At 37.5% G+C, this 14,535-nt stretch overlaps 2 protein-coding genes across 2 annotated transcripts; one reads left to right on the top strand and one right to left on the bottom strand.

The window, feature by feature from the left end:
* Nucleotides 1-2,401: 2,401 nt before the first annotated feature.
* LOC101836113 (olfactory receptor 51I1-like) lies at nt 2,402-3,346 on the top strand. The gene has a single exon (XM_005074098.1). It carries the CDS (start codon nt 2,402-2,404, stop codon nt 3,344-3,346), a length of 945 nt encoding a protein of 314 aa, XP_005074155.1.
* Nucleotides 3,347-5,399: 2,053 nt separating this feature from the next.
* On the bottom strand, nt 5,400-6,353 carry LOC101836367 (olfactory receptor 51A4-like). The gene has a single exon (XM_005074099.1). The coding sequence runs from the start codon at nt 6,351-6,353 to the stop codon at nt 5,400-5,402; it is 954 nt and encodes a 317-aa protein (XP_005074156.1).
* Nucleotides 6,354-14,535: the final 8,182 nt, after the last annotated feature.

The following is a 14,535-nucleotide window of genomic DNA, read 5'->3' as shown; positions in this document are numbered from 1 at the left end:
GGCCAAGAACCACAGGTTGAGAACCACATTGTTAAAGATTAAATTATGTTTTGAAAATCATCCAGAATCAAAGAATAAATATAATTAGCTATGAAGGAAGAGACTATTGATATTGACAGTAGTTGTTTCTTAATGCCCATAGGAAAAGAGACATTTAAAAGTACAGAAGCACAGTTCATTAAAATAGAAACATTTCAAAGCATTTAACTTTTTAATGGAAATTGAGAAACATAAATTTTCACAGAGGAAATATTTTATATGGTCAAATATTTTTCTTTCAATTTACTTTAGTTTATTTGTAAGAATGTTTTGCCTGAACACATATATGTGCATCTCCTGAATGCCTGGATTCCATGGAGGACAGGACAGGGTGTTACCCCCAATGTAACTGTAGTTATCAATAGTTGTGTGCCATAATGTGTATGCTGGGACTTGAACTTGAGTCTTCTGAAAAGCAGCAAGTTTCATAACCATTGAGCCATCTCTCTAACCTGTTAAACCTTTCCTTTTATCATAGGTATTTGTCACAACAATGCAAAGCTAATCTATGCTGTGGCTAAGACATTATACTTTTACTTCAAATAAAATGGGTGCCATTAAAGAAAAGATGGAATACTCCAGCTACTGTGCTCAAAGAAAATAGAAGGGTGAGCAACAAACAGTTGCTTTCTTTAACCACCTGTGGACAACATAGAGAGTTTATGTAATGCTTATAGAATTACTATATTGGCTAATTTTGTGTAGAGATATCAAAGTCACTGGAAGCAATTTAGAAAGAATAATTACTTTGGTTTTGGACCTCACATGGTTCAGCCTATGACTGTGTGGGTCTCTACAAACAGGCGAACATCATGGTGGCAAGAGCACATGGCAAACAAGGATATGTTTTGAGGGACAAATATATCACCAAGTTACATGAGATTACTTTTTAAGTTTGTAATTCTTTGTCAATAATTAGTAGAAATGATTATCAAATTATTGGAATTAGTTTAAGGTATACTAACATGCTTTAAAATTACATTTTTTACCATGGAGGGAAAAGGCAGACTAAGGAAGATAAAATGACACATGATAGATGATATATATTTACTTTATATAAAATTCAAAATAAACAAATAATATAAATACATACCTTAAAATTATACTAAATATTATAGGTGTTTACATTCTGATGCATTTAAGTATGTTACATAACATTTACAGAATACTATCAAAGACAAGGAATCAGCATGCACTTAGAATGGGAATTAAGGTTCAAGATGAAGGAATTTTTTATTATAGAATATAAATAATTTGAGATGTGTAAAAAGAACTTAGACAATTCGTTAAAGAGAAGAGTTGAACAATATGTCAAAAATTAAATTGTCAACAACTACATTTTGGTATTGGTTGAATGAAATTTTTAAATAGTTATCATAGGCAACAGTGAGAACCTCTTGTAAGTGTTAAATACAGTATACAATATCAGTAAATATGCTGTTATACAAATAGGAAGATTTCCTTTCCAAACATGTCAAAATGAGTATATCTCAAGACACAAATAAGTGTCACACATGTATGTGTGGTGTGTGTGGGTGTAGGGGGGAATGATGTTTGTTTCCAACTCTGATTTTGTCTCCTACAGTGAGAAGATAGGAGCACTGGGTACTATGCTATCCAGAGAGACTTTTCCTGGTTTTATAATTGTAACCATGAAGATATATGTTCATACCACTGTGCATAAGCATACACACACAGAATATCAAGGATGGCATTATATGTCCTGTTTTATCACCCTCTGCCATATTTCCTTGAGGCAAGGTCACTAGCAGAACCTGAAGATTGGAGTATAGCCTATAAGTCCCATTGACCTGTGTTCTGTCCCTGATCCCACAATGCTGAGGTTTCAGAAACCTGCCACTATTCTTTGTGTGTGTGTGTTTTTTTCGTGTTTCTGGGTATTTGTAATCACATCCTTATGTTAGCACAACAAGTACTCTGACACACTGAACCATTACTCCAACCTCCTGTTTGTTTGTTTATTTGAAGCCATTCTTTTGTAAAGTACTTCTACTTGTGTTTGCTGTCTCATAGTTTCCCTCCTAAGCTCCTGGATCAAGCTGGTTTGGGAATGGGCTGACCACAAAATTCACTATTCATTTTCACTACCGTCTTAGCTGGTACATTTCTACCTGGAGATTAGTAATGTCTTCAGGGGAACACTTGTCTCTTGGTAGAATTGTTAAATTCATCTTACTCCTAATAAGCCCCTCACCCTTATACTTTGTCTTTCACAGGTGACATCTCGATTGCTCATTAGAACTTCCTGAATTCAAAGTCCTATATTTGACACTTAACTTTTGCTTCATTCTAGGGTTCAATGTCAAAGAAAGTGTTTGCACAGTGAGTCTCACCATTGCCCATGTCTGAATTCAATACCACCACATTTCAACCTTCTCTCTTCATCCTCACTGGTCTCAGAGGGTTGGTGGGTGCCCGCATGTGGCTAGGACCACTCCTAAGCCTGATGTACATCACTACAATGGCAGGAAACTGTACCGTAATTTACTTAGTGAGGACAGAACGGAGTCTTCAGGAGCCCCAGTACCATTTTTTGTCAATGTTGGCAGGGGCTGACATTGTCTTGTCTTTTTCCACACTTTTCTCTGTTTTAAAAGTTTTTATCTTTGACCTTTATGAAATTACATTTGATAGCTGCCTTGCTCAACTCTTCTTCATCCATACATCCTCCTCCGTGGGCTCAGGAATTCTGTTGGCTATGGCTTTTGACCGCTTTGTGGCCATCAGTCACCCCCTGCAATACACCACAATACTTACCAACTCACGTGTCACCAAGATGGGTCTGGCAGCCTTTCTGCGGGGTGTAGCGCTCATGACTCCCTTGCCTATTCTGCTCAAGAGGCTACCATTCTGCAAGGGGCAGATGCTGTCTTATTCCTACTGTATCCACCCAAATGTCATGAAACTAGCTTGTGGACAAGTCAAAATCAATATTTTTTATGGACTTGTTTTAGTTATATTTTCCTTTGGGGTAGACTTTCTGTTCATAGCCATTTCTTATGCTCTGATATTTCAAGCAGTCATGGGGATTGCTTCCAGAGAAGGTCAGATGAAGGCACTCAACACTTGTTTGTCTCATATATTTATTGTCTTTATTTACTATGGCCCTTTGCTGGCAATAACAGTAATGCATCGAATCAGCCACAGAAGTTCCCCAATAGCACATGCAGTCCTGGGAAATATCTACCTCTTCATGCCCCCAATGCTCAACCCAATTGTATATAGCCTGAAGACCAAGCAAATTCATTCTGCCCTGAGAAAGTCCTTGAAGATCCAGATAAGATGAAAAATTCAGAAACGTAATTCAAACAGCTTCAGTGAAGGAAAGAACAATTCTCAATGTCATAGTTAACATGATTGTTTATTTTGTTGTATTTTTACAACTTGGAACTGTATATAGATATGACAGTAAGATAGAACACTGAAATTATAGATTTTATAAATAAAGACATTGTATTTATATACACAAAACTTGTATTTTCTCCTGTATTTCTTAGACTTCATAAAATAAACAGTAGAAAAATGTTCTTGGCTAGATATTTTGTTAGTCTCTATTCATGAATAAGTTCACTATATTTTATAGTAGCAAATGAGGGTTATAATTAAAGAATTTTAAAATTCAGAAGCTTAACTAAATCCCCATTCTTATTCTTTAACTTTGGGCTTTGTTTTCTTTCCTCATAGTTTTACTGTATTTTATTGACCAAAATATCCCCCGTCTTTTTAAAAGTATCTTCATGAGAAAAAATTCATATCAATCTTCTAGACAATTTTAACTACCCCTGCTATAGAGTGTGTGAGTCATAGCAGTGAATTTTGTATCTTTTCCCACAAAATACTCCACATATATATCCACATTCTTTAGAAGAAAAATTCCACTTTCCTATAGATCATATCATTGCTAACTAGTTTTGTAACTTTGATTTGTTCCACAGTTATAGAACACTGCATAGTCACTTTGAGAAGCTTGTCTGATCTTCTGATGGGTATGCACACATGGCTATCTTCCTTGTAGTACAGTCTTCAAATCCATGGAGAACAAAGTTTAATTCATGAATTTTTTCAAATGCATTTTTCCTCTCAAATTCCCTCTGTATACAACTGATGAGTGTATTTTTATGTTTCCAGAGTGAAAAATAATGCGGTCATCTCTACATATCTTTAAAATTTCTTCTTCATTAATACCAATCAACTGCATCTCCTAAATTTATCTTAAATTCTTTCACTTTTCTACATGCCAATATTAGCTCTTCTTTATGTAATATGCAGTAGAATTCCAAACACTGAACCTCACCTGAAGTTTAAACTCACATTTACTGGGTTATATAAAAGTGTTTTTTAACAAATATGATTGTGTTAAATCTTTATTTCCAAATTATTGACACAATGTGTGTTTGCTTTGACAAGTTTAACCAAATCTATATGTTAAGCACTCTATGATCCAACCTGCCTATCATTTCTTTCATACTCTAAAGTTACCAAATCTTAGGTTCTCAGAATAGTCCATTGATTCAAGACTATACTAGACTTAAAATATAAAACTCTAACAGTAGCCAAGTACTGAATAATTCAAAATATGTACATGGAATAATTTCCTAAAATATTGTCAGGATAACTGTCTTGTGGGAGTAATATCAGAGTGAGGGCATTTTCCATCTCAAGTGAAGTACTGCAATGGCCTGGAATAGCAACCTTAGTAGAATCAGTCTATAAATCAATTTTATTTATTAGTTAAATAAATAAATAAATAAATGCAAAAGCTGATGGACATTGAGGGGTCCACTCTTTTATTGACCTTTGTCATGCTTCCTCCAGAGGAACTTCCATTATTATACTCTACTTCTTCTGAGTATAACATTCTGTTGTACTTCCGCAACTAAGAATATGCTGCTGTCTTTGATTCTTCTGACTTTAGTTTTTTAGATTGATTATTTAAAACTTAAAAGAAAAATTTTATTTGCAATGTTTTATATTAAAGTTAACAAATAAATTAAGACTCAAAAACTGACATTTCCCCATTATATTAGTTGCTTGTTTTTGCTTTCCAAAAGATGAGTAACATTACTTATCCCTTCAAATTTTGCATAGATCATGTTTTTCTTTAAAAGAACTAACTAAACAAAAGATATGCATATCCCTCACTGAATCTCATAATTTACTCTCATTTCCCAATGCAGCAGATCAGTATTTCTTTTCAACATTAATCAAAATAGCATCTTTTTCTTAAAAGACATTAATCTCTCAATTCTCACAATATCTTGAAATAAAAGCATGTTTCTGAGAAGCAGGTATACTAGGACATAAAAGGAGGGCATCTCTTTCTCTAAGGCTATATATGACTATTTGAGCAAGTTTCTCCTATCTTTGAATACTTTACGCACTGCGGACCTTATCTGTTTTGTTTTTAAGCTGTAAACCAAGGGATTCAGAACAGGAGTCAAAAAGAGGAAGAGGTTAGCCATAGTGACATGAAGGAGAGGAGATGTAAATGTACCAAACCTGTGAATTAGGGCCAGAACAATGAGTGGTACATAAAATATAAAGACAGTGAAGATGTGGGAGACACAGGTGTTGAGCGCCTTTAGCTGACTATCACCTGAGGCAATACCCAACACTGTTTTCAAAATCAAGATGTAAGAGATGAGAATAAATAAAGAGTCAACTCCAAAGGAACAGAGGACTAGAGACAATCCATAGATGATATTGACTTTGACAGGACCACAGGCCAGCTTCATAATATCAGGATGGTAGCAGTAGCAATGAGATAGAATGACACCCTTACAAAAAGGTAACCGCTTTAGAAGAATGGGTAAGGGTGCCATTAACACCACACCCCTAACAACAGCTGAAAGTCCCATTCTGATAATCCTAGGGGGTGTTAAAACCACAGTATAGTATAATGGATTATGAATAGCTACAAACCGGTCAAAAGCCATGGCCAGTAGAATGGCTGACTCCATGGAAGAGAAAGTATGGATAAAGAACATCTGTGTCAAACAAGAGTGGAAATCAATTTTTCTGTGATTCAGGAGGAAAACATTCAACACTGTAGGCAGAGTTGATACAGACAGACCCACGTCCGTAGCTGCCAGCATAGATAGGAAGATGTACTGAGGCTCATGCAGGATGGGGGTGGTTTTGATAACAAAGAGGATGGTACAGTTTCCTAGGAGGGCTATTAGATACATGACACATAGTGGGATAGAGAACCATATCTGCACATCTTCTAGCCCAGGGATGCCTGTGAGAAGAAGAGTAGGTGGCTGGAACCAGCTAATATTTGTAATCTCCATAAAGATGTGTCTTATCAAGCATATGTCAGCTTCCAAAGGTTTCTGTTGTAAGACAAAAATGATATATTTTAACACAATAGGTAATTCATAATGTCCCTGTGGCTCAACACTAATTCTTCCATGTTTATATAAAAAATAAGGTTACCAAGCCTATCTGAATAGTTGTCTTCAGCTTGGAAAATGAATAACTGCTAATACATGCAGGAAATAGCAGGATTCCCTTGGTTTAGCACACCCAATCTAATAACACTGATCAAGTATAAATGAAAATTAAGGACATAATTTATTGTGTGTCTCAATGGTGACAACAAAGTATTCTCAAAATCTCAATTGCATGTTATCTAATTATGTGTCTGTCTGGTTCATTTGCACTAAACTTATCAGAACTCTCAAAATAGTCCTTGTGCTTTCCCACATATCAGCATCATTCTTGGCAACACTCAAGTCTCTGGTAACATTAATATTTTTTCTGCTATTTCTTCTGCAGAAATAAAATGTAGGGTTATTCCAATAACTGTCATAATCCTTAAGTCATATGGACAACTTCATTTACTGACCCTAATTCTTCCAATGAACTTCTATGTCATTTGGTATTTTCTTCTAGAATGGTAGGTTTATTCTTTCAAAAAGGGATGTTGATCAAAATATGAGAAAGTGATAAAATAACTGAAACAGTGACTGTTAGTTTTCTTAGCCAGTGCTAAAACAGGATTGGACACCAACAAATAGTTTCTTAGAATAAATGGAAACATCTGTTTGCCAAAATACAAGTAATGTGCTAGTTAATAATTAATAATACTTTAACAAACATTTCAAATCAGAATCATTAAAGGAAAGGATATTAGTTTATATCTTTATCTTTAAAGAAGTAGGAACAGGATACAAAGGGAAGTGAATTCAAATACAGTGCTTTTGTAAAATTATACTAAAAATAAATATGATCAAGTATTTAAATAACACCTTAGGATCAATTAAATAGAAAGAAATAATGCATTCTTTCTCAGGGCAAAGGTCATAGGAAACAGACTTAGTATAATTGGGGAGTAGCTCTGTCCGTGAGTGCAAACAAGCACACAAGCATAAGGCACTCAGATAGGGTTACCATCAACCTTAAAAAAAACCTGGATATACAGAGCATGGAGATACCAATTTCTCGGACTAGAAACATGATATGCAGATCCCTGGAGCTCATTGGCCAGTTTAGTGAGTCAGAGAATTCCAGGATTAGTGGGAATAAAAAGCAGAGAGACTGAGTAAGAAAGTGAACATAACTGACACACATGCACTAACATGTACATACATAGACACTCATTACACACATGCACCACACACACACACATACAGAGAGAGAGAGAGAGAGAGAGAGAGAGAGAGAGAGAGAGAGAGAGAGAGAGAGAGAAGGAGGGAGGGAGGGAGGGAGAGGGAGACACATTCGGAAAGACTGGAACAAGAAACTTCAATTTCCTTTAGCAAGATCTGAGGTCTGTATTATTTTAGAAATATAAAAATACTATATTTTTGAAGTGCAAATATGTCTTTAAAGAGAGTTTTCTCAGTGAGTATATGTAACCACTCTTATGTAGACCTCTATTGTGTTGCCCTGCATCTGTTGGCTATGGTACATTTTCACATTTTTATGGCATCAAGAACTGGTAGTGAGATTTACAAAATCTGTCTGTTCTTGTGATACAGTTACAAGGAATATGCATAGCCTGAGAGAAGAAGGTTCTCAGAGGATGTAAGACACTAAGACAAGGTTATCGTAATGCAACTTTCTCATTGGTTTACCTAGAATGCCAGATAAACTTAAATAAATGCTTTTACAGTGCATGCTGGATTGGAACATCCAATCACATGACAAACTAACCATGGTCAGCCATTCGTCTCACTGAGTCTCACTACACTTAAGAAACTTTCTTACAAACTACACAACACACCTATATTAAACCAATACAAATGCTTGTAACCACATAGCTGCAGGTTACTATACAAATATTTAATAGTCTCTCCCTTTGTTTAACTTTCTTCCTGAACATGTTGGAATTTACTGTCTGTATTTCCTTCTTTTCTGTGCTTAGCACTGACCATATCTCAAACTCCACTAGATATTGAGGTCATTATCCACACCCTTATAATGTTTAGTGTAAAACTCACAATATGCTTGGTCAATAGCAAAGCCTATTTCATTTTTTTGCTATTGTTTGTAGACATGTCACTGACCCATTTCCATGAAGGTATGTTTCATTTCAACTTATTTGATTAGATTTTAGTTCTTTTCAGGTATGATCACATTGGATGTGATAACCCACTAGACACAGCTTGCTCACTCTTATGTTAGACTTTTTGCCACCTTTTGATTAAGTGCTCACAAACTGAGAGTACTCAAAACAATTTACTAATGTTTAGTTTCCATGCAGCCTCCAACTAAAATATCCTTAGATGTTTTGTATCATGATAATTACTCTATTCATTAAATTCCCACCAAATGTCCAGTGTTGTCCATATAATTATTTTCCACATTTGATTTAATTTTTTTCTTCTTATTGTTGCCTATACATAAATTTACTAGTAACAAAAAGATCTAGTTTAAGTTCTAGTGTGTAAAATGTTTAGGGGAATCATAAGTTGGTAAGGAGCACTAAAACCAAAGAGTAAGTTCCAGTAAACTAAAATAAGGAAAAGGTGTCATCTAAAACGTATCATTTTAAAGCTTGTCAACTTACTCAGTTTCTGACTTCCATGTGCGTATGCCCTGGTTTCCCTGTGTCTTCATGATGGATTTCCCATACTAGCCAAAACATTATTTATTCTTCAGTTTCTCTTTGAAGATGTAAAAGTCATTTCTTCATTTCAACTTTCAAATTGCTATGACTCACTTCAAGCCTAGCTCAAATCCTTTTAAAATATCTACTTCCCCCAGTCTTCCTTCAAGTAGCCAATCAAGATATTAATCTGCCATTTCTCTTTTCTGACTTCTCTTTATTTGAACCCTCAACTGCCGCAACGTTTTTCTCAGTTCTTCTGTTAGGTGTCTCTGCTTTCGCCATTGCCAAACTCTCTTTTCTCTCATTCACTAAGGATTCCAAGTTTCATTCTAAAATGGTTCAGTTAGGAAAATCCTGAACTAAAGGCTTCATTTCTGCTGTGCTTATAAAACACACTGTGGGATCACCGTACCATAAAACCTGAGCTCTTATTGACCCAGCATTTCTCTGTTCTTTCCAGTTTACCCACCTGGGCATGGGTGAAAGATATCTGGATTCTTAAGGAGATGCTTAAAGCATCTACTAGGGAAGCTGCTTGGCATGAGAGTTATTTGTGACACAACATGTAGAAACAGACAGAGGGTACCAGAGGGAGGCTATCAAAATATCCCCATGAGAGAGTGGCTTCAGCACACAAAACATGAGAAAACACAAAACAAATTACTTGGAACTGACACCTTCTCCAATATATCAGAGTCTTTGTATTTGTCACACACTCACTGATAGAACCCTTTTGTCACTACTGTCTATTGCTAATATGCCTCAAGCTTTGAATTATAAGTGATTATTTTCTCATATGTGGTATTTTGTTGTCTAAACTTACTTTGAATAAATTTTAAGTGAAAATCTTTAAAGATCATTTTTCATTTTCTTCCTGAGAAAATGAGGATTACAATCTTAATAACCATTCACCAGTATCATATTCTTTCACAACATTGAGATACTATACATTTTTGATAGTATGTATGTCCATTTAGATTGAAGTAATGGTATCAATATGTTTTTTCTATTTTTTTCTTCCAATAAAATTATTAGTTATCTATTTTCCTAATTCATATCTATCTATCCATGAAACTAACTCCAAAATATTTGTATATAGGTGTATACTTCTTATGTTTGTAAGTCTTTTATACTCTCTTCAATGTTGTATTATTTACTTTCTGTATGATGCTAAAATATAAATGTAAAGGTTATAAAAAAATATGTAGCCCAGCCACAAAACCTTCAACCTACAATCTGTCCTATCTGAAAGATGTAGTGAGACAATGGTGGTGCAGAATTTGTGAGATTAGTCAACCAATGTCTGGTTTAACTTAAGACATATACCACCAGAGGGAGCCCATGCTCAACACTGCCTGGATGGTCAGGAATCAGAGACTGGCTAGCTCAGAGACCTAAGGTAGAACCAAACAAGACTGGGGGAAAAATTGATATAGATAGGTGCTTTTTACTGTCGACATGTGAGAGGCTTCCTCCAGAAGTAGTAGAGTCAGGTTCAAAGACCCACAGACAGACATTATGCGGAGAGAGTGTCTAAACTGGAGGTGTTCTTAACCATGAGCCCTGATTTGTTCATTTCAAAGACATCTGTTACCATAATATTGTAGAAATCTGAAACTTGCATTTGGGAACATGTATTAATGAAGTTATTGCTCTGAATTTTTTCTGAAAACGTGAAATTGATTTTAATTACAAATAGTTATGTGGCATCAGGCAAAATAGCGTTTTAAAAGGAAATAGGGTCTAGTGAATAAGTCTTGGCTCACTTTCCTTTGTGTTATGTTGCAATTTTATAATATTGACCTATAGCCAGGCAGTGGTGGCACATGCCTTTAATCCCAGCACTCGGGAGGCAGAGGCGGGTGGATCTCTGTGAGTTCGAGGCCGGGCTAGACCGACAGCCTCCAAAACAATGCAGAGAACCCCTGTCTCGTAAAAACCAACATAATAATAATAATAATAATAATAATAATAATAATAATAATAATAATATTGACCTATTCTTTAAATAATTAAGTCTATCTTTGTCTTGTATAGCTTTCATGTTGTTTAAAAGACTACTAATTTTGATTAAAATCTAAGTTACTGTTCCACACTATTATCTATTATCAATTGTAAAAATCTGCAAATATGCTTGCACATATCCATGCATTGTTATCCAATTGCTGTCAAATCAGCGTCTTGTCCTTACTTTTAGTCTATGTTTCTATCTCAGTTGACTATTCCAGTGACTATTGCATCTTGTCCATTTAGCAAAAGGGAAATCTATGGATAATAATAATCTATTTAACCCTATACAATTTAATAGTGTTTTGTAAACATAAAATCATATTCTTGTTGCATTACAATTTTAAAATGTGGTTTTATTATTTTATTAAAGAATTACTTCCCTCCAAACATTACAGAGAAACCCTGTCTCGTAAAAACCAAAAAAAAAAAAAGAATTACTTCCAGTTGTATTGGTTACTCTAAATTTTTACTGCCAACTGTGTAACTGTGTAAGCTTGTCCAAAAAATGTTATTTCGCACAAAAATCCACACTTACTTTAAAGCTAGTTTGTGCTATTTGTACTGATTAATTATTTTACTTGTGTTTGAATTTGATGTCAGTAATTAACCAATGGAAAAATAATAGTAAATAGATATATATTGACTTAAATAATGATATATGAAAGTGTGTTGTAACTGGTAAGTGTTATACATATGAGAATTTATTTTAAAGTAATTTCCCTACATAGATGTCTCTTCTTATATATGACTGTAACTGTGTTGCTCAGATTTAACAAAGGCAATATTACCTTCTCTGAAGGTGAAATAGTGCTGTAGAGAAACGTTTGGCTAATATATACAGAAACTAGTTTTGCTGCCACACCACATTATGTGGCCAGAATGGGTAGAACTCAGCCAAATGCACCAACCAGGAGGTGCTAGGTGGTTGGTCATTATAGCAAACTCTTGGAAATGAGGAAACATAGACCAGCCTAGAGTCATGGCAATCTGCGTGGGACAAAGAGACCCACAAGTGGGCCTGAGAACATCTGTCCTGGGCTCCAAGGAGAAAACACGGACCTGCCTTGTACCTTGTAGCACCAGCCAGATGAGCACAACTAGATTGAGCAGAGGTATGGCATGATGTAGTATGGAAGAAAAAGGCAAAATGATTCAGGTTCTGTGGACACAGGAATATTTGAAGAGAGGGGGGAGAGAGGGTGGGCTGAGATGGTAATGAAGCTGACCCCTTGACCAGCAGCAACCCACAGGAAATTTAGTCCTGCATTTTGTCTAGGCAGCACAGCACAGATGACTTGAGAGCACAGTGAACAAACCCTGAGGACAGAAGAACTGTGAAGGTAGGAGAGCTGGCCCAGTGGTCATAAGAGTGAGAGACCTGTTCCTGTTCCCCACAAGCTGCAACACTCAAGAGAATAGGCCCTGCACCTCTCCATGGCAGCACAATAGAACCAACCCTCTTGGTGGAGCTGTGTGTGATCCAGCCCTGAAGTTGTGAGCATGGGAGTGCAGTCCCTATTACTCATCTGTCTTGAGGAGGCACGGGCAGAAGAGAGTGGTCTCCCCTGCCCCACCCATCGATGCCTGGGGCAGGTAGGAAAGCTGTCCCTGTGGTCATAATAGTGGAAGAGCTGACCCTAACCCCCACCAGCTGCAACACTGGGGATTATAAGCCTGTGCCTTGCCAGGGCAGCACAATAGAGCCAATCATGTTAGTAGAGATGTGGGTGAACTAGCCCCAAAGTTTTGATTATGGGAGAGTTATCCACATTATTCATCTGCCTTTTGGTGGCATAGATATGTGAGAGTTGCTGTTCTGTCCTCCAAACCCCACTCCCCATCCATGCCTATCAATAGCTGAGGCAGATGGGGAAGTTGGCCCTGTGATCAATAGAACTGAAAAGCTGTCCCTGACCTCCCACCAGCTACAACACTCCAAAGAACAGGTCTTGCCCTTGCCCGGGCAACACAATGGAGCCAATCCTGTTGGCTTAGGTGTAAATGAGCCACCCCAAAGTTGTAAGCATGAAAAAGCTGTCCCCACTACTGGTCTGTCATGAGGAGATGTAGGGAGGGTGAGAGGATCCCCCCCTTTACACCTTGCCCATAACAGTCTGTGACAGGGGAGAGAGAAGGCACTCCCCTTCACCAGCTGCAGCACTCAGGGAATGGGCCTTGCCCCTCATGCATGTTCAAAGGTGAGGGTAACCCAGGACAGATGTTATGAGCAAGGGAGAGCTGTACCCATTTATCTGGCATGCAGTGGCATGGGCAGAGGAGAGATGTTCTCTTCCCACAAACTCCACTCTCCACTCAGCAAAATCTGAGACAGGTGGAAGAACTCACCCTGGCATCAGGAGAGCAGGAGGGCTGTTCCTGCCCCTTACCAGCTGCATAAATCAGGAGAGCGTCCTTGCACCTCACCTGGGCAACAGAGTAGAGCTGGCTCTGACGGTGTAGGTGGGGGCGAGGGTAGAGCCGCCCCTTGAGAATGTGAAAGCTGGAGCATTCTCCCCACCCCTCTCTCATTGATGCAGGACTGGAGTAGCCTGGACAATGCTGGGCAGCTCACTCTGGTGGTCAGGACAGAAGAACTGACAGGCTGACCATCCCTGCAGCTGCATGGCCAGAAGCAGGGCTGTGGATTGGCCTGCCCCAATATCCACCCCATCTATGATCTGCTGGAGCATGTGTAGGGGCCTGACCATCAGACCCACAGAAAGCTGCAGGATCTCCATAACACAGGGCAGCAACAGGATATCCAAGACGAATCTCAATGGGGACCCAGCATCGATGGTGTAGTAGAAACCAGAGGCCTCAAACCACTCAAACAAGACCAAGGACTCTAAGCAATGAACACTTCCAAGAAAAAAACAGGTAATGATATATAGACAAGGGGGTTTACTGTGTGACTCACTATGTCATACTGCAGTTTCCATGATAAGACATTAAAAAAAAAGATTTATTTATTTATTATGTATACAGTGTTCTGTCTGCACCTATCCTTGGAGACCAGAAGAGGGCACCAGATCTCATTACAGATAGATGTGAGCAATCATGTGGTTGCTGGGATTTAAACTCAAGGTCTCTGGAAGACTAACTAGTATTCTTAACCACTGAGCTTCTGAAAGACCAACTAGTATTCTTAACCACTGAGCCATTTCTTCAGCCCCTTATGTGATACTGATTTTTTATCATTCTTTTTTTAATTCTAAAACAGTCTTTCCTCATTTTATATGTTGATTTGTGCTCCCACTCCCTCTGTTCCTCCTGCTCCCCCAATCTTTCCCCCACCCCACCCTCCCTCCACGCCTCAAGAGGGTAAGGCTTCCCATGGGGAGTCAACAAAGTCTGGCACATGACTTTGAGGCAGGACCAAGGTCCTCCCCCCTATATCTCGACTGAGC

This window comes from Mesocricetus auratus, unplaced genomic scaffold, assembly GCF_017639785.1.
Source record: "Mesocricetus auratus isolate SY011 unplaced genomic scaffold, BCM_Maur_2.0 Super-Scaffold_4256, whole genome shotgun sequence".
Lineage (NCBI taxonomy): Eukaryota > Metazoa > Chordata > Mammalia > Rodentia > Cricetidae > Mesocricetus > Mesocricetus auratus.
Note: the sequence above shows the minus strand (reverse complement) of the source record. Positions and strands in the feature narration are given on the sequence as shown.

Bases quoted from the DNA above. Each gene is read 5' to 3' on its own strand.
- LOC101836113 (XM_005074098.1), top strand. From the start codon at position 2,402: ATGTCTGAATTCAATACCACCACATTTCAACCTTCTCTCTTCATCCTC.
- LOC101836367 (XM_005074099.1), bottom strand. From the start codon at position 6,353: ATGGAGATTACAAATATTAGCTGGTTCCAGCCACCTACTCTTCTTCTC.